The sequence below is a fragment of the Pygocentrus nattereri genome, chromosome 10 (assembly GCF_015220715.1).
Source record: "Pygocentrus nattereri isolate fPygNat1 chromosome 10, fPygNat1.pri, whole genome shotgun sequence".
Taxonomy (NCBI): domain Eukaryota; kingdom Metazoa; phylum Chordata; class Actinopteri; order Characiformes; family Serrasalmidae; genus Pygocentrus; species Pygocentrus nattereri.
The window spans coordinates 40262545-40283940 of NC_051220.1; the positions used below are offsets into that span (position 1 = coordinate 40262545).

The following is a 21396-nucleotide window of genomic DNA, read 5'->3' on the forward strand; positions in this document are numbered from 1 at the left end:
CCTGTACCTGTTCCAAAAGAAAAGGTAAAGGCTGCACCTGCTCCAAAGGAAAAAGCAAAACCTGAACCTGTTCCAAAAGAAAAAGTTAAACCTGAACCAGTTCCAAAGGAAAAGGCTAAACCTGAACCTGCTCCAAAGGAAAAGGCTAAACCTGAACCTGCTCCAAAAGAAAAGGCAAAACCTGAGCCTGTTCCAAAAGAAAAGGCAAAACCTGAACCTGTTCCAAAAGAAAAGGCAAAACCTGAACCTGTTCCAAAAGAAAAGGCAAAACCTGAACATGTTCAAAAGGAAAAAGCAAAACCTGAACCTGTTCCAAAAGAAAAAGTTAAACCTGTACCTGTTCCAAAGGAGAAGGTAAAGCCTGAACCTGCTCCAAAGGAAAAGGCTAAACCTGAACCTTCTTCAAAGGAAAAGGCAAAACCTGAACCTGTTCCAAAGGAAAAGGCAAAACCTGAGCCTGTTCCAAAAGAAAAGGCAAAACCTGAGCCTGTTCCAAAAGAAAAAGTTAAACCTGTACCTGTTCCAAAGGAGAAGGTAAAGCCTGAACCTGTTCCAAAGGAAAAGGCAAAACCTGAACCTGTTCCAAAAGAAAAGGCAAAACCTGAACGTGTTCCAAAGGAAAAAGTAAAACCTGTACCTGTTCCAAAGGAGAAGGTAAAGCCTGAACCTGCTCCAAAGGAAAAGGCTAAACCTGAACCTTCTTCAAAGGAAAAGGCAAAACCTGAGCCTGTTCCAAAGGAAAAAGCAAAACCTGTACGTGTTCCAAAGGAGAAGGTAAAGCCTGAACCTGTTCCAAAAGAAAAGGCAAAACCTGAACCTGCTCCAAAGGAAAAGGCAAAGCTTGAGCCTGCTCCCAAAAAAGGTAATTTTGTATTCATAGGATGTTTTTAATTTTGACAGTGGTTATGAAATGAAAATGGACTATATGACCAAATGTATGTGGACACCCAAACATCACATCCCAACCATCAATGAAGTGGCATTGATGTTGGACCTGACTCACAGTTGGTGTTGCAGTTCATCAGAAAAAAAGTTCTTTGAGGAGGTTGAGGTCTATGCATTTGAGCAGGTACCATTCTTCTGGCACCCAAGCAGACTGCCAGATAGTGATTCACTATGCCAGAGAATGCATTTCCACTGCTTCAGACGCCAATGGTGAGCTTTACACCACTCCTCATTAAACAGGGCATCCAAATACATTTGGTCAAATATTGTTCTATGGATTTTTTTATTTCTATGATGTGTGACTTCATGCTTTACATGAATTTCATTGACAAGGTTGATATTCATAGACAATATATTCTCTCTGTTTTGTAGAACCCAAAGTTCTAAAAGAGCAGAAAAAACCTGTTACAGTGAAAGGTATTTGTATGCCTTTTGAGTTTTTCTTTCTATGTCTTTTTTAAGAATCAGACAGTTTTATTGCTTGAATTTTGACGTTTTAACATAAATTGACAAATGTGAATTAATGTTACTACATGGACATACCTTGAGGTTAACAATGGTCTTTAAACATACTGCCTAGTTATAATAAACATGGCCTAATATTTCAGAGGCTGAAGTTGCCAAGGAGAAGCCTAAACCTGTGCTGGTGAAGAAAGGTAAGAGTCCATGTGAAAAAAATCACCATTCATACTATTTACTAAATGTGCATTGTTCTGAAGTGTATTTTGTTTTGAAATACATTAAAATATCAAATGACCTAAAATGTCCTAATAATGCTAATTTCCACCAAGGCACCTTTAAGCGATTTCCTTTGTTTTGTTAGCATCAAGCTAATTGCTCCTCATATTGGCTTTAACATGCCAAGTTTAATTCTGCTAAAGGTAGATTTAACCAAAACATGGACATTTTAACTGTATAAGAAATTAAAGCGACACATTGTTTTTATATTCCAGTTTTACAGTTAATCGTTCAGAAAACACTTAAATTCAAAGCTTGACACACTTGAAGCAATTTAGCCTGATATCATGTAGCCTAGTTTTTAAGAAAACCTGTTATTAGCCCTTCAGTTTAAACAAAACAGGTTCTTACTTAATCTGTCAGTACACTTGGTGGTCCATATGACCAGCGCGAAAGTCCTGGCACTTTAAAACAGAACTCAGTTGTTGTGAGTGGATTGTAAGTTAAGTGTGTATATATGAAGAATTTTACAGCGTCTTTAGTTTCTGCTCCACCGATCAAATTTTATGACCAGAATTATATATTTTGTAAATTTAGTTTTGTTTTTTTCAGCTAGCAAAAGTCTAGCTAGGCAGTCTAGCACTTTTTGTAAATATAAAATAGAACATGTTGTATTTTTACTAGTAATGGCAGCAGCAAATATGAAAACTGGTGCCAAAGCTGCACAAAAGTAGCTTACCGTGCTGGACTGCACTGGCCTGGTGCTGGTTAGACTGGTCACCCTGCATGGTCATGCTGGATGACGAACATACCAGAACCCACAACACAACATATCATCACTGTCCAAAAAAACAGCCGCTAGTATTTCTGTTTGTTTGCACTATTTAGTTTTCTATTCATTTGAGCTCGGCATCCGTCCTTTTCGCTGTCTAAATTTTAAACGGACCAATAGAAATGCTTCAAAATTGCTTGGAATTAACTTTAATTGAAAGTAAAGAATGTTTTTCCCTCTCCTGTAAAGTGACAATTTTGAAGGTAATTCATTTTCTTTGGACAGCAATGATACGCTGGTTAAGCTGGTGACCACCCATGCTGGTCTATGTTAGTTTTTCTAGCAGGGTCTCTACAAGCAAAGTCCTTACATGTCATTGCAACAGATGAACATGGTAGAGGTAGCTAGGAACTTTGGATAAACATAGGCTAGATTTGGTAGCGTACTGCTATTTTCCAGCTAACATTAGCAGACAATAAATATCAAATGCTGAAGTAATGCACTCAATAGTAATGCACACAAGTGACTAAATAAGTGACCAGGAGTGGAAAATTAATGCGAAGAGGACAGTTAAAACAGTCCCATTTCAGTGGCTCTATCTTAGTCCATTATAAAAGACTAGGCTAACTAGGGAAGTCATAATTTCCTACTTATGTTTTCTCACAATGAATGATTTTCTAATAAGGGAGTCAAGATTGTGTGTCAGCAATTAAGAAATAGATAGCTTTAGGGTTTTTAAAGAGAAATTACATGAACGTCTTCCTCACACAATTCTTTTACATATCTATATATATATATATATATATATATGTGTGTGTGTGTGTGTGTGTGTGTGTGTGTGTGTGTGTGTGGTGTGTGTGTGTGTGGATTTTATATGTTGAATACTTTAATAAACTCAAAATGGAAACATTAACATTTTAACATAAGACAGATTTTTAGGCATTTCTGGTTTTTGCTGTATCAAAAGAAGCATGGAAACAAGACTCTACTGTATCATATCATACCAAATTATGACTTTTGTGAATTGCTTACATTGTAAAAACCATTTTAATGACATTTTGCTTTAGCCTCATATTCATGAATGATGTTACTGATTAACAGAGCTTGTTGCCAAGAAGGCTGAACCAGTCATAGTGAAGAAAGGTGAGAAGACTTGGACACCTAACCTTCAAAACCCATGGAACTATTTCTGATTTCTTAACGTATTCATGTCATTTAACTGACGTGCATTTATTTAGTCATCTCCACATGAACGTACAATGACTTACACATGGCTGCTTGGATATATAACATGCAAGCAATATAATCAAACAGCCGATTATTATGAAATTCACAATGCAGGAACAGTTTGAATATGCCAATACACATCATGTATTCATTTATTAATATTTTTTTACAAATGGGTTTAACTGAACAATAAACATATACACACAGCATCTGAAATATTTCAGAGTACTTTGCTGAAAAATGCCTTTGAGAATAGTTAACACTCGTAATAAAAAGATTACATTTTTCAGGTTTTGTTTCATATTAATGTATTTTCAGGTATGGAACAGTTCAATTTAACACAGGTGCATTTTAAGGCATTTTTAATGACATGCTTTGAGTACCACCTCTATAGATGCATTCATAAGATCCTGCTGGTGTGGGTTTCCTCTCTTTCAGTGGTGTAATAGATCCACCTTGCGGAAAGTTTTTAGTCTACTAAACATAGCTTCACAATGGCAAGCGGATACCCTGATTATCATTCAAATCACAAACTAACTGCTAAGCTTCATTCTTCATTATTTTTTTTTTAAATCAGATAATTAAATTTAATCACATAACAGTCACAGCACAAGTCCATGCCAATTAAAAATATCTTACAGAAGTGCCAAAGAGGCTGAGTAAATATCTTAATGTTTTACAGAACCTTCAGTTGTTAAAGAAAAGGTTGAACCCCTCACATTTCGTTTATTACGTGTGTTTTTTCATTCTTGACAGTGAATCTGCCGATGTTGTTTTTGTTGTAATGTTTAAAATATATTTGCCGAAAGTTAAACATAACATCCTTCGTCTTTAATGTTTCAGAGGCTGCTAAGGAGAAGGCTAAACCAGTCCCAGTGAAGAAAGGTATGAGTACATATAAAACAAGCCTTTGTACATAAATATACTGTTCATATATTAATTTCCCATTTATGTGCTTGATATTCATAGACAATAAATATAGGACTTTTATAGGACCTGGTTCTGAGTGAACAGAGAATGAAAAGCATAATTATGTTTGTATACTTAATATAGTATCTTCATTGGATCTGTAAGTTACCCAGCATTTATTTACATTTCTTACATAAATGTAATTAATCAATGGCTTTCTGTTTTATTGTTTCAGAGGCTGAAGTTGCCAAAGTGGCTAAACCAGTCCCATTAAAGAAAGGTATAATTATCTACCAGTGAGCATTATTAACCAAGAAGCAGCACAACAGCTCATTTGTAAATTTAATAAAAGATCAGATATTGGTCCCACTTTATATTAAGTGTCTCTAATCACGTTGCTGGTTGGTTAGTGTAGTGGGTAACACCTCTGCCTTCTACGCTGCAGACTGGGGTTCAATCCCCACCTGGGTAAAAAACCCTACACTATACCAATGAGAGTCCTTGGGCAAGACTCCTAACACCGCCTTGGCCTGCCTGTGTAAAATGATCAAATTGTAAGTCGCTCTGGATAAGAGCGTCAGCCAAATGCCGTAAATGTAAATGTGTAGTTAGACATCAATGGCCTATTTAACAACACTAACTAGTGATTTAATCAGGGTTACAGATGGATTACAGCAGTACACCCTGTGTAATTACACGTGTATGTTTTGCCTCTTGTAATCACACAAGCATATATTTTTGATACACGAGATCAGAAGGTTTTTTTACATATATCATTTGGTTTACATAAGTACTGTAGAATAACTGTGTTGTTAAGTTAAGTCAAACTTTTTTAATCCCACAAACGGGGAAATTCCACCTCCGCATTTAACCCATCCGTGAAGTGAAACACCACATACACACTAGTAAATACACACACACTAAGGGGCAGTGAGCACACTTGCCCGGAGTGGTGGGCAACCCTATCCGCAGCACCCAGGGAGCAGTTGGGGGTTAGGTGTCTTGCTCAAGGACACCTCAGTCATGGGCTGTCGGTGCTGGGGATCGAACCGGCGACCTTCCGGTCACAGGGCCAGGACTGCCCCTAAACTGTTAGTTGGTTACCTTGTTACCTTGTAAGGTAACTAATCACATCACATTACTTGCCATTCTATAATTACCCCTCTGTAATTGCACTGGACCTATATAACAACTAAAACTACACATGTGTAATGTCATTAGCTGTAGTGCTGTAATCCGTCTGTAACAGTGAGTAAAACGTTACTAGCTCCACTGTTGTTGCATAAGTTGTTCACATATAACTTCACAGTTATTAGGGACACTTAATATAAAGTGGGACCCAGATATTTTGTATTTTATTACAAAACATGCAGCGTTTTTGATGAAAGGTTTTCGTTTAACAACACAAACAGACAGAGGCAGCGGGGAGCATGTCCATACAGACTCAGACGTTCGCTCACAAGGAGCTTTCGTATTTATCCTCAAAGCCATGATGACATTCACATTCCATTACACCCCATTTCTGGATTAAGACAACAGTCACTCTAAGCCTTTGTTCGCCTCTACAAATGCAGGCATTTCCCTCTTTTAAGCTTCATATTCTGAGAGCTACCAATCGTTATAATCCACCTGTTTTACTGCGAATAAGGTGCCCTATCAAAATCAGGAGGTTCGTGAAGTGAAGTGAAGTGAAGTGAAGTGCTGCTCAGACTATTAAAAACACATCCACTGGACACTGCAAGCCTATTTTGCATAGTGCAGCAAATCTTCTTCCACTGATTTTTCAAAATGTTTGCATTATTCAGTCCTTGAGATGTAAACAGAGTCAGTCAGGGTGGTTTGGTGTGAAATGCTTGATTGTAGAGATTGTGGTGGGGATGGGAACCAGGGGTCGCCATGACTACAGCACAAATATAGGCACTTTATTTACTATCCTATAGTTTATAGTGTCCTATAAAGACTACAGTTTTTATATTGAATGTTGAACTATATGTGAATTGTGAATTTCCCCGCTGTGGGACTAATAAAGGATTATCTTATCTTATCTTATCTTATATTGGGGACTATATTTACTCACAGCACCCTGCTTGTGTCCCTCCACCAGGAATGTTATTTAAAAAAATAAACGCACATCTTAAAATGACCAAGAAACGATGTTTTAGACATCAGGTGAAATATTCATCACTATTTTATGTAAGAACGTTCTGTGAGGGAGCTTTCAGAGGTGCTAGATGTCAGACCTTCAGAACCAGATGTCTGGTTCCTATCACCACCACTGTGAACAGTTCTGACCGGAGCGTTTCACAGCAAACCACTGAATGTTTGCATCTTGACCACTGAATTACACAGAAATTTGAGAAACTGGTGGGGTTCTCCTTTAAACGTTGTTTCGGGTTACTAATGAATTCATTTGAATTTACTGGCTAATATCATGTTTTCTAATTAGCTCTAATGAGCCTACATATCACACGGACCGAGATTCACCACAATTATTTCCATAATCTTAAAACCTTATTAAGTAAAATTAGGATAATATTCACTGGCTGCTGCCTTTTTTCTTTCATTACTTCTCTTACAATTATGAGTTTAATCTTAATATTAAACAAGAGCATCAAATAAAGGCATTTACACTCTTCTTGTGAGTGAAAACAAAAACTCATTTCTTTAATCTGCATGAAGCTCCTTTGTTTCTCTACACAGCGTTTTGAAATTGGAGAAGATTAAATATCTTTTTTTTTTTTTTTTTTTTTTTGGCTTATAGTGCCTGAGGCTGCAGACGTGAGGGCCAAACCAGTGGCTGTAAAGAAGAGTATGTATATCCAGGCTTTTCTTCTCTAAACCATGAATAGAGCTTGTTGGCTTATTGGTCCTTTGCATTTGCACTACTGAGCTATAAGTGATTACAATAAGGATTCAAACTGTACATGTTTTTTTTTTCTCTTCAAATTTTAGAACCAGATTTCTGTTTCTTTGCTGAGTTTTATTGGGAAAACATAATATAATGCACCGTAACTTTCACACTGTTTTGCACTGTTTTATGATTTTTTTTCAGTATGTTAAATTTAGCAAAGAAATTGTTATCGTGCATTGAATTTACAGGAGTGTGTCACTGTAGTGGACATTTATAACATGTCATTTGACCAAAAGATTGAGGCCCAAACTTTTGCATTTGACTGCATGTGTTTTTGGTTTACTAATAGAGCTTGTAATAAAAAAGGCCAAGGCCTACAAACCCTACTTCAGTCAGTTATGACTGGTTCACCCTTCTTGGCAACGGGCTCTGTTAATCAATAACATCATTCATGAATATGAGGCTAAAGCAAAATGTCATTAAAATGGTTTTTACAATGTAAGCAATTCACAAAAGTCATAATTTGGTATGATATGATACAGTAGAGCCTTGTTTCCATGCTTCTTTTGATGCAGCAAAAAGCAGAAATGCCTAAAAATCTGTCTTATGTTAAAATGTTAATGTTTCCATTTTTAGTTTATTAAAGTATTCAACACATAAAATCCACATATATATGGATTATTGTCACATAGTCAGTCATAAATCAGTTTATATAACTATAAATGTAGAATTTGTAAACTATGTGTTCGTGAAATGATCAACACTGTCGTTCTGTTTCAGAGCCAGAAGCCCCGATCCCTGTGGTGTATCCCACTCCCAAAGGTATGCTTGGGTGATTTTTGTCATTTTTTGAAGACCACAGCTTCACTGTTAGAAGTGAAGGTTCTGTTCAGGTACATTTTTAGATCATCAAGGTACAAACAGCGTAAATGTTCCCTCAAAGGTTCTCCAGTGGGTTTAAGGCCTGACTGTGGAGCTTAAATCAGGTTCTCCAGGTGAAAAGTTGGTATTTGTTCCTTTTCATAACCGAATGTTTTAAAACAGAGCAGTAGAATAAAAGCCTGGAGGCGAGGCGAGGCGGGGTGTGTGGAGTCAGTCCAGCTTAGAACAGATCATCTCAGTGGATTATGGTTCAGTTATGTTCCCTGACTGAAGGTACTGAGATGGAGCCTTGAGGGTCCGACCCCAGTGACGAGAGGGGCACTGACCCAGTGTCAGTTTAGTACAGTTAAATATCAAACTAGACTTTGCTTAAGTACCTTATAAGCACAACAGATATTCATGAGGAAATAAAATACATGCATAAAGAATAGATTTTAGATTGAGATTTAGAGACACCTGTGGCTTGTTACCCATGAAATCTTTGTATTTGCTTCAAATACAATCCCAGAATGCGGCACGTTGGCGTGGTGGGTAGCGCTGTCGCCTCACAACGAGGAGGGCCTGGGTTCGATTCCCCGGCCGGGTGACCGGGGTCCTCTCTGTGTGGAGTTTGCATGTTCTCCCCGTGTCTGCGTGGGTTTCCTCCGGGTTCTCCGGTTTCCTCCCACAGTCCAAAGACATGCAGTCAGGCCAATTGGACATGTTACACTGCCCCTAGGTGTGAGTGACTGTCTGTGTTTGTCTGTCTGCCCTGCGATGGACTGGCGACCTGTCCAGGGTGTATCCTGCCTTCCGCCCGAAGACTGCTGGGATAGGCTCCAGCACCCCCCCGCGACCCTGACGGAGAAGCGGCTTAGAAAATGGATGGATGGACAAACCCAGAATGTTCTCTATCTTTGTGAAGCGTGTTAGTTTGTCTGCTAATTCTGCAGTATTGCAATGCCACCTTGCTTTCAGTGCATGAGCTGTTGGGTGTGAAGGTTTTCATTCTTTCCTCTTGCCAAAACTCAAGTCAGTTAAAATGACCTGCCTCTGAAAATAAATGTCACAACTGATATAAACCTACTGAACAGCTGCTTTAAGTATTTTTCTGTGTGTACAGATATGGGTGTGGAAGTAGAGTTGCTGAAAGCCATCAACCAAAAATTGTCTATCCTGGATTTACTGAGGAAGGACATTGGTGAAATAAGATCTGACCTGGAGGTCACACAAAGCCAGATTGATCAGTTAAGGATGGACAACCGAACCCTCAAAGGTAAGAACAAAGCACTATTGGAGCTGGATTAGTTTAGTTTATCCACAGGTTTTGCCTGTAATGCAGGCAATTACAGAATACCATTCACCTCACACCTGCTACAGTCAGACTGTAAAACTACACACACTGCAGATTCATACTGGATTAAAGTCACTCCACAATTATTACAGTCAGACTGTAAAACTACACACACTGCAGATTCATACTGGATTAAAGTCACTCCACAATTATTACAGTCAGACTGTAAAACTACACACACTGCAGATTCATACTGGATTAAAGTCACTCCACAATTATTACAGTCAGACTGTAAAACTACACACACTGCAGATTCATACTGGATTAAAGTCACTCCACAATTATTACAGTCAGACTGTAAAACTACACACACTGCAGATTCTTACTGGATTAAAATCACTCCACAATTATTACAGTCAGACTGTAAAACTACACACTGCAGATTCATACTGGATTAAAATCACTCCACAATTATTACAGTCAGACTGTAAAACTACACACTGCAGATTCATACTGGATTAAAATCACTCCACAATTATTACAGTCAGACTGTAAAACTACACACTGCAGATTCATACTGGATTAAAATCACTCCACAATTATTACAGTCAGACTGTAAAACTACACACACTGCAGATTCATACTGGATTAAAATCACTCCACAATTATTACAGTCAGACTGTAAAACTACACGCTGCAGATTCATACTGGATTAAAATCACTCCACAATTATTACAGTCAGACTGTAAAACTACACACTGCAGATTCATACTGGATTAAAATCACTCCACAATTATTACAGTCAGACTGTAAAACTACACACTGCAGATTCATACTGGATTAAAATCACTCCACAATTATTACAGTCAGACTGTAAAACTACACACTGCAGATTCATACTGGATTAAAATCACTCCACAATTATTACAGTCAGACTGTAAAACTACACACACTGCAGATTCATACTGGATTAAAATCCCTCCACAATTATTACAGTCAGACTGTAAAACTACACACACTGCAGATTCATACTGGATTAAAATCACTCCACAATTATTACAGTCAGACTGTAAAACTACACACACTGCAGATTCATACTGGATTAAAATCACTCCACAATTATTACAGTCAGACTGTAAAACTACACACACTGCAGATTCATACTGGATTAAAATCACTCCACAATTATTACAGTCAGACTGTAAAACTACACACTGCAGATTCATACTGGATTAAAATCACTCCACAATTATTACAGTCAGACTGTAAAACTACACACACTGCAGATTCATACTGGATTAAAATCCCTCCACAATTATTACAGTCAGACTGTAAAACTACACACTGCAGATTCATACTGGATTAAAATCACTCCACAATTATTACAGTCAGACTGTAAAACTACACACTGCAGATTCATACTGGATTAAAATCACTCCACAATTATTACAGTCAGACTGTAAAACTACACACACTGCAGATTCATACTGGATTAAAATCACTCCACAATTATTACAGTCAGACTGTAAAACTACACACACTGCAGATTCATACTGGATTAAAATCACTCCACAATTATTACAGTCAGACTGTAAAACTACACACTGCAGATTCATACTGGATTAAAATCACTCCACAATTATTACAGTCAGACTGTAAAACTACACACACTGCAGATTCATACTGGATTAAAATCACTCCACAATTATTGCTTTTTATTGTTTTACCATTGAGAAAAGCATATAGACTCAGAGTTCCATGTTTAAACTCAACACTGAGTGAATAATGATGCACAACTGTAGACATCATCAAAGATCAGTTATGTAAATTGTCTTTCAGCCCATTTTCATTTTAATTATAGATACACTGAGAATATTGAACAAAATGGCATATTACGCTCCCACAAGGCTGCAGCAGTAAATATATTTTAAGACCCACACCATATGCATTAACCTTGATGACTTCTTGAGATTAATAATGTGTGCATTTTTTGTTTCAGAGCCCAAAGATGTGAAGGAGAAAGTGAAACCTGCAGTGATCAAGAAAGGTCTGCATCTTAGAACCTAGAAAATCAAGGGATTTTTCAGAGTCGGGAAAACAGCAGAAAACATACATTTAACAGGAAATTACAACCGAGTCTCAAAAATAGGCATAAAATATCAAATCTTAATTTGCCCTCACAGTAAGAACAGCCTTTGTCTGTATGTGTCGGCTTGCTTTTCGAAAGTCTTCCGTAGTGGCCCAGTACAACCTGCTGACATTTACTCGCTTGGACAGTATGACAGGGAAAAAGGTCACGTCTCATTACAAATGTCATCTACATGGTTTCTGTCACTGAGCAACATAATGTCTCTGTATGGAGAGAGTCCTGTTTTAAACCTGTATGGTGAGAACTTCTACCAGTAAAGGTGAGACGCTACACATTTTGACACCAGTGTAACATTTGGCTCTGTTGCGCTGACCACTGCAACTAACCAGAGCTTCAGTTCAGCCACAAGTCTGTTTCTGCCTTCACCTTAAGTCCTGTATTAAAATCACTCCACAATTTTCTTTGTGCACACAAACTTTTAATCAATCAATTATCTTAACAGGAGCTGTGCCTTTGAAAGAGAAGCTTAAGGTCCCCACTGTAGTGAAAGGTGCCAAAGTCAGCAAACTTCAACCAACGTTTTACAAACAAACCTGTCAATTGTTCATCAAATCTTTTGTCTCTTTCAGGACGTGAGGCTCTGAAAAACATCACTAAAGCAGCAGCAGTAAAGAGCGGTACGCATATAAAATGAGCTGAATTATATCATTAAGAAATTACACTATGAGGATCCACATCACATGAGGATATTTTATCCCCCGTATAGGGCGGACCATGAAGAACATCACTCAACCAGCCACCACAAAGAAAGGTGATTGTGTGTCTCCATAATTTCTCCATAATTATGTGGTTAAGATGTAAACAAACCATTTAGACTTTCATCTCGACAAATGAAATATGTGAAAATGTTGAATAATTTTCCCCTAAATTCTTTGTGCACTTTTTGATGTTACTTATGTGCTAAAAATATCAATATAGTTTTTGTTCAGATCTAACAAATATCTATTTTTTTATTAACCTTTCCAATGTAGCAGAGGCTCCGACAGAGAAAATCAAGCCCGAACCTAAAAAGAAAGGTAAATATTTCAGAATTAAATCTACGCTGAACAATAAAACTGTTTAGGCCATTTGTGAGGTGTATTTTTGGAAGTGCTCTGCTCGCTGATCTGCACTCCACAAGACATTCATTTTCAAAATTAGCATGTATTTGAATATTAATTTCTTTCCTCCTACAAGAAATCCCAAAGGAGAAAGTGACCCCAGTAAAGAAACCTGCAAAGAAAGGTACATCAGGAAGTGGCTTCACTATGTTAGAGATTCTACGTTAGAGAGTCTAGTCAGGTCAGGACCCCCATGGACCCCCACAGAGCAGGTACTATTTGGATGGTGGGTCATTCTCAGCACTGCAGTAACACTGACGTGGTGGTGGTGGGTGTTGTGCTGGTGTGAGTGGATCAGACACAGCAGTGCTGCTGGAGTTTTTAAACACCTCAGTGTCGCTGCTGGACTGAGAACCACAAATATCCAGCCAACAGCGTCCTGTGACCACTGATGAAGGACTAGAGGATGACCATCACAAACTGTGCAGCAGCAGATGAGCTGTCGTCTCTGACTTTACATCTACAAGGTGGACGGACAAGGTAGGAGTGTCTAATAGAGTGGACAGTGAGTGGGCACAGTGTTTACACCTGGTCTTCGGTGGTTCTGTGGGGGTCCTGGCTATTGAAGGACAGGGTGAAAGGGGGCCAAAAAAGTATGCAGAGAAACAGATGGACTACAGTCTGTAACTGTAGAACTACAAAGTGCTCCTGTATGGTCAGTGGAGCTGATAAAATGCACAATGTATGTGGAAACAAGGAGGTGGTTTTAATGAAGTGGACAGTTGGTGTATACCATGTATTCTGAAAATGTCTTGAAGTGTTGAGATATCTGCCACATCATCTGCCCTCAGTCCCTGCCCTCAGTCTGTTTTCACCCTAAAATGAATATATCAGATCAATGTTTCTAACAACTATAATTTCCTTCTGTTTTAGAACCTGAGGCAGTCAAAGAAGAAGGTAATTGAAAATCACTTATGATGTATTTACTGTAAACAATAAGAGAACCATATTTCCAATTATATTGCATGTAAACTGAAAGATGACAGCTACATGGGGCAGTCATGGGCTGGAGGTTAGGGAACTGGCCCCGTGACCGGAAGGTTGCCGGTTCGATCCCCAGCGCTGACGGTCCATGACTGAGGTATCCTTGAGCAAGACACCTAACCCCTAAACAGATGCATAGGGCTGCCCACCACTCCGAACAAGTGTGCTTACTGCCCCCTAGTGTGTGTATGTGGTGTTTCAATTCACGGATGGGTTAAATGCAGAGGTGGAATTTCCCCATTTGTGGGATTAAAAAAGTATCTCTTAGTCTTACTCTGTTTACCCCAGTGTAAGATTCATATTGACATTCTAACAAAGATGGTTTGAGCAATCAGGGAATAAAGGCCAATCTATTTGAATTTATTTCTTCCTGAAGCTCAGTAGACTTTCCTTTTTCCCTCACAGAAAAGCCCACCGAGAAAGAAGTGACCAAAGAGGTGAAAACAAAAGGTAAATATCACGAGAGTTCAGATCATTGTCTGTTGCAATTTGCTGGTTTCTCATTCAGATATAAAGATTATTGTGCACTAATCTGTCACTCCTATTTATTTTTCAGAAGAGCCTGAGGTGACCAAGGAGGAAGAATTGGAAGAAGGTGAGTTCCGTTCAGTAAAATAGCTCCAACACCACTTTTGTGATGTTCTAGTGTGGTAAATGCCAACAAAACCCACCCTGTAACCTCCAGAAGATGGACAGTCCTGAAGGACTGTGATCCTTTTGCTCTATTTTAGCTCCCAGCGTACATCAGCCAAACAGGCAATGGCCTCCAGCCAGAGGATGTCTAATTAGGGAGAATTAAATAGTGTCTTATCTGCTGTCGGACACTAGGGGGCACTCATGAGAGAGTCCAAAATGAATCAGAGCTTTTGTGCAATGTTGTCGTTTTTAAATAGACAATCATCGCAGATGTTTCATGTTACATTTTTAATACTTTTAGTTTCAGTTACAGCCTTTTATGACAGTGACCGGTGATTTATACTGATGGCATCAGTGAGTGGGAACTGCTTTGGGGGGGCGGAGGGTTCAGCTGATGCCTTTTAAAACTGGGTGTGCTCCAGGTCTGTTGCCTGTTTGTGAGCGGTGTGGTCACAGTTCACTCTTTAATGTGTGATCTTATAGTTTATCACAATCACTCTATAGTGAACTTTCATTGACCTCTCTGTGTTTGAACTGAGGTTAACCTGAGGTCTTGGAAAGTGTTAGTGAGCTACAAATTAAAGGAGCTGAACGTCTCCATCATCACTGTAGATGTAAATTGTATCTCAGTTGTTTCATCCTGAGATTAGCCATGGGACACTGGGCCATTGTTTCTGACCTTGGAGCTACAGGTCAGCACAGCCTTAAGATAATAGACATCGGCTCAATGCTACAACACACTTATATTTTATTTCTCTATTTTATATTTTTTTCTCAGTGTTTGATCCACTTTTATATATACACAATGAACCTTGATAGATATGGAATGAACCTTTATATACATGGGTCAAATTAAAAAAATTGACTAATATAATTCAAAAATAAAAATAACATCAAATGTTTTATTTGGCACAGAGAGGGACTTCTGGGGGTTGACTGTGTTGTAGCATTGACCCCCCCAAACACACACACACACACACACACACACACACACACACACACACACACACACACACACACACACACACACACACACACACACACACACACTCACTAAACAGCTTTATGTAGTGCTTTAGTTACATTGTATGCATGCGTTAGCTGTATTATGTTATGTCCAGCTCAGAGTTAGTAAGAGTGCGGATACTGGTCACTTTATCAGATTTCAGATATCAGAGTTAATGCCCATTTATTGATGCACAGTTTTGGTTATTTTAGCCATCCTCAACCCTTCAACAGCAACTTTTATTCCATATCAATGTTCACTCCATATATATATATCAAAGTTAATAAAATATTTCCTGTCCGGCTTGCCATAATATATGTATGTATGTGTATATATATATATATATATATATATATATATAAATATATATAGCTTTTCCTGGAGTTGATGGAGTGACGAGGAATCCTCAGCATGGTTGGGATAGCGTAGTGGGTAACACCTCAGCCTTCTATGCTGTAGACTGGAATTCAATACCAATAAGAGTCCTTGGGCAAGACTCCCAACATCACCTTCACCCACCTGTGTAAAACGATCCCATTGTAAATTGTCCTGGATAAAAGCGTCTGCCAAACGCCGCACATGTAAATTGGCCAGCTGTGGATAAAATTTAGTGCAGCACAAAACAGTTTTTTATCTTAAAAATGTAGCTTTGAAATGTTGTTTAAAAATGTGAAGAACTTTGTTTGGGCTAGAGCTTTTTAGTCAGGGTGCATATTGCCTCATAGACAACAAGGAAAATAAGAGCACTTACATGCTCTTATATGAACTGTTATGAATGCCCCCTTAAAAAACAAACGAGCCAGAAACTCTTCAGTTTTTTAAGTAATGTCATACATACATCCTTCTGCTTTCCTACCCGTAGCCAGTTCCTGTGTGAATGAGTAGAAGCTTCCTGAGTAGAAGTTTTAGCACGCAGCAGTGACATCCTGTATAGATAAAAATAATGCGTGGCCACGCCTTCTTAATGCGTGGGAACGAGATCCTAATGCATGGACATGACTTAGTAAGGTGTGGGAACGAGATCGAGGCGTACTAAGTCATGGCCATGCATTAGGAGCTCGTTCCCATGCTTTGGTAAGTCGTGGCCACGTCTTAATCATCTCATTCCCACGCGTTACTAAGTCGTGGCCGTGCATTCTTTTATTTATACGGATGTCACCAGCGGGGCTCCGTGTGTTTTGGGTAAATTGAGACAAATAGAAAGTGGGCGGGTCTCTCTACCTGGCTCCTTTATTTAATTGTCTGTTCAGGAAATGATGTTATCTTCTCCAAACTGATGATTTCGGCAGCGGACGATTTCTTTTAAAATGATCAGCAATGACAAGTCTTCTTTGCGTTTTCAGAGGACGTGCCCTACTTCCAGTGCTTCTACGTGGACGAATATGACATGCAGTATCCCTTCTTCCCGTTCTCCCCACCCTATTTATGACTGCCAAACTGAAACAAGTTCTGCGTCACACTAAGCGACCACAACGACAACCGTTAAAAGTGGTGGCCTCATCTACCAGCGGATACACGGCTGGTCCTCTATATCCACACCAACAAGAGCCGAGGGAAGTATAATATAATCCTCGATGAGCTTTCAAAGACGGACCTGATTCCTTTTCGTCTTAAAATGACCATATTTCAGTAAGTTTGGTGTTTTGGAGGCATCAGGCTGTCGTTTACCTTGCAGGCCTCGCTTGCGTTAAAGGGCCCATATGATACATTTGATCGCATTTGATGTTTTTCCTCCATTTAGGTCCATTTATCACATTTATTTGGGTCATCATTCATTTTTAGATGACCTCTTTCTATCCCTCAGAATCTAACCGGCAGTTTGTTATTATGTGTTGAAACACTACTTATTATTCCAGCAAGAATGAACGGGGCTAAACGCCTTGTCAGCTGACTCGGCTGGAATACGTAAATATATGCATGTTTTGTGACATCACACATGCGTAGAATTCATAACAGGCTGCTTTTACAGCTTAGTTTGCCCACATGGACTGTGTGGACTACATTTTGAAACTTTAATAGTGATTTTTTTTTTATTAGAAACAGTCAGTTTTCCATGGTATGGGCCCTTTAAAGTGTTTTCCAAAGCCAGAATGCATTCGCATCTCGTTTTCTGTTTATTCAGTTGTATGTATTTTTAATAAGGAATGGAAAACTACATGTCCGTGAAAACTCTGACAGGTGAAGGCAAAACAAATCACTTGTCTGATCACAGAAAACTTTGTGCTGTGGTGGAAGATCAACTAAGCACGAGGTCAAGGTTTCATAAGTAAACTGATGGCCTCACTGGTACAGTTCCTCGTTTTGATAGGGTGCTGATTAAAGCATTCCACTGTTTTCTATCAAAATGATGGACAGAGAGGCGTTTCCTACATCATCCTTTCAACAGCTGATGTGGCATCATGGATCATGTAGCCAAATATGTAGAAACCCAAGTCAGAATATAGATTTTTTGAGCTGTTCATGTTTTTTTAACACAGTGCGTCCCCATGAGTGTCACTGCACTGATGAGTGGAACCTGCGTTGCTTCTGAAAACTGAGCATTGCTCCATTTATTTTCCTTATGAATTAATTATAATATTAATTCCTTGTTATTAAGAATCAATTTCCATGCATTCTTGTGTTATTCACTCCCATCGATATGTATCGCTGGAATGATTACAGCTTATAACAGAACTATAACTTTAAGGAAAGAAGAAAGACGTGGTAATTATTGCTGAGATCAGCATTAAAGGGGAACGCCACTGATTTTTCAGACTCTCTGAATAATTCAATCAGTGAAATGTAAAGTGGTTCACAGCGGTTTGGTGTGAAACGTTCTGTTCTAGTGAAACTCATCGTGTCAGAATCGTTCACAGTGGTGGTGATGGGAACCAGACGTCCACCTCTAAAAGCTCCTCACAGAAAGTTCCTACGTGAACTGCTCATGAATGTCTGAGACGTTATTTTACGGCAGGTTTGAGAAGGTTTATGTTCACTTTGGTGGAAGATGAGGTAAGGAATAGAGAAATAGTCCCCAAAGAAGCAATATTTTTCAGATTTATTGCTATTTTGCCATTTGAAAATGACGTATAAAACACTGAAGACTCGTGTGGGTTCTCTGGTGGTTCTGGATAGTAAATAAGCTGTATTTGTGTTGTTGTCATGGTGACCCCTGGTTCCTATCACCACCACTGTAAAGAAATCTGAGCCTGTACGTTTCTCTACAGTGAACCATTTCACACGAACCACTCTGAATGGCTTTGTTTACATCTCAACCTCTGGATTATGCAGAAAATTTGAAATATTGGTGGAATTTCCCTTTCACGCTTGTACAGTATGTGGTCAGATGTTACATTAAAAGTACTGTTCTGTTAAAAACAACCATTGCTCACCTCACACCAGCTGAGCACAGGAAGAAAATGATGTCCAGCCAGAGACGTTTTGGTGAAATTTGACTTTAATGGCTTAAACGCTTTGTTTGAACTTGAAATGTTCTTGACGTGTAAACAGCACGACCACAGACGAGGCCAGGGGTCAGTATGAGTCTCGGGTCTTTACCCAGCGCTGAGCCCTTCAAGCCTGACCAAACTTCACTTTTACTGTTTTATCTAGAGATGGTGTCTCAGTATTGATGGGCGTGGAGCTGATGTCAGCAGAAAGTGCTGGGTGAGATTTGGGAGTGAATAAGGAGTGAATGTAATTCAGTCCTGTAACAGATCTGCTCAGTCCGTGTGACGCGATGTTAGCCGTGTGGCTCATTCTGCATCATTTATAGAGCGACTGAGTAGTTTTACTACGACAGACCACTTTTAGATCATCATATCGAGAGAAGGGCTGCAATGAAAAATATCTCACTGTACAGCTTAGTAGCTTTTAAAGAGCAAGTAGTGGACAGTGATGCCCACTGATGTATCAGAAGACATCAGAAAAGGAAAATGATATGCCATCTCTATTTTTGACTGAAGTTAAACACAATATTGTCAAAATGATATGATTGTGGACTGAAGACGGTAGAGGGGGAACAAAGGCTGTAAGAAATGGCTCGACAGATCAACCTAAAGAACTTCATGTTGTAAGAAGAGCTTGAACTGAATTACATTGACTGAAAAAAATGGTCCATTCAAAGTTTTTATTTAGGTTGGGAAAAAAAAAGTAGTTCGCTTACTTGTTGCCCCATGAAGTCATTTTTTTAGGTTGACCTGACGAGACATTTTTTTAATAGTGTTGTTGTGTGCAAAAGTTTGGGCGCCCGTGGTCGAATTGTTTTTATTGACTTTCTAAGTGAATATAAGTTAATACATGTACAGAGAACACACTTTTTAGTATAGAAAGTGGCCTGTGCAAAAGTTATGACACATTTTATTTTTACAGTATATATATAGATATTTATGCACACACTCAACAGGCATAACATTATGACCACCTCCCTGATTCTCCACTTACTGTATAGCTGCAGTTACAGACTGTAGTCCATCTGTTTCTCTGATACTCTGTTACCCTGTTCTTCAGTGGTCAGGACCCCCAGGGACCCTCACAGAGCAGGTACTATTTGGGTGGTGGGTCATTCTCAGCACTGTGTTGGTCCAGAAATATCAAGCCAACAGCGTCCTGTGACCACTGATGAAGGACTAGAGGATGACCAAAACAAACTGTGCAGCAGCAGATGAGCTGTCGTCTCTGACTTTACATCTACAAGGTAGGAGTGTCTAATAGAGTGGACAGTGAGTGGACACAGTGCTTAAAAACTCCAGCAGCGCTGCTGTGTCTGATCCACTCGCACCAGCACAACACACACTAACACACCACCACCACGTCAGTGTTACTGCAGTGCTGAGAATGATCCACCACCCAAATAGCACCTGCTCTGTGAGGGTCCATGGGGGTCCTGACCACTGAAGAACAAATGGACTACCGTCTGTAACTGTAGAAATACAAAGAGCAGCTATACAGTAAGTGGAGCTGATGTGTAGAAACAAGGAGGTCAGAATGTTATGCCTGATTAGTGTGTATACATACACACACACACACACACACACACACACACTACTCATATTATTTTAGGGATTATAAATATGAAATAACTCATTATGATGATTCTGATCATTATTGTTATGCATATGACAAATTAGAATAGTTTGTCCATGCAGTGGCAGACTGCACAGCTACAGGCTTAGCAAGACGGGGTCTACATAGCACCAAGTAAAAGTACCAAAACACTTTGAATTTTAAGCTGTGCTATTTTATTGGTTCTGCCAATATTTTCTGAAAATGTATTTAATGAAAAGTGTTTTTCAGAATGAAACAAAGGGGGAAAACTTTAATGTTAATACCACCTGCCCTTTTTTACCTTTACTGTTTACATGACTTTGTCAAGTATGTCACGTTTTGTGGCTTTAATGTCATTTCTTACTTTAAAGAGAAGATTTATGCGCAGGAAGTCTGTATTCATATACAGCGCAGCGCTATGAACAGGGACGGAGTGAATGGAGAAGCTGGGCTTTATGTAAATGAGCTCAGTGTGTTGTCGAGAACAGTGAGGGAGGCCACAGTGGTGCTTTATACAGTGTGCGTTTAACCAGGATCAGTGAACGACACAAAGCTGTTGTTGAACATGCAAAGCCAGTTTTAAAGACTAAAGCACCACCACTGGCCTGAATATACTGTATTAATGAGTAATAACAGGGGTGCATGTATGTATGTATGTATATATATATATATATATATATATATATATATATATATATATATACATATATATATATATATGCACCTACTGTATGGAGAACATTTTGAGCCGAACTGCATGAAGTTTTCTGCTACTAGTTTTGTGTAAATCTGTATTTAAGTGCTGACAAACTGAGTGATTTAGAGAATGATATTAGTCTGGAACATACTGTAATTAGTATATTTCCACAAATGTTATTTCCTCAGATTCTGTAGATGTTTTTGGGAGTTATATTTATTTCAAAACTTCCCAGAAAGAGGCCCAGTGTAATAAATGACTT

The 21396-nt window shown here is 38.8% G+C and overlaps 1 protein-coding gene across 1 annotated transcript in view; it reads left to right on the forward strand.

The window, feature by feature from the left end:
- si:ch211-266g18.10 (titin) overlaps positions 1–18564 on the forward strand; it is a 53986-nt gene extending 35422 nt beyond the window's left edge. The window contains exons 21-38 of the mRNA XM_037542247.1: positions 260–862; positions 1318–1362; positions 1554–1601; positions 3497–3538; positions 4466–4507; positions 4767–4811; positions 7293–7340; positions 8163–8204; positions 9367–9519; positions 11537–11584; positions 12256–12303; positions 12393–12437; positions 12658–12702; positions 12863–12910; positions 13660–13683; positions 14176–14220; positions 14327–14365; positions 16756–18564. Of these exons, the coding sequence (XP_037398144.1) occupies positions 260–862; positions 1318–1362; positions 1554–1601; positions 3497–3538; positions 4466–4507; positions 4767–4811; positions 7293–7340; positions 8163–8204; positions 9367–9519; positions 11537–11584; positions 12256–12303; positions 12393–12437; positions 12658–12702; positions 12863–12910; positions 13660–13683; positions 14176–14220; positions 14327–14365; positions 16756–16841 (1496 nt within the window). The 3' untranslated portion in view covers positions 16842–18564. The remainder of the gene's footprint in view (positions 1–259; positions 863–1317; positions 1363–1553; positions 1602–3496; positions 3539–4465; positions 4508–4766; positions 4812–7292; positions 7341–8162; positions 8205–9366; positions 9520–11536; positions 11585–12255; positions 12304–12392; positions 12438–12657; positions 12703–12862; positions 12911–13659; positions 13684–14175; positions 14221–14326; positions 14366–16755) is intronic.
- The last annotated feature ends 2832 nt before the right edge of the window (positions 18565–21396 follow it).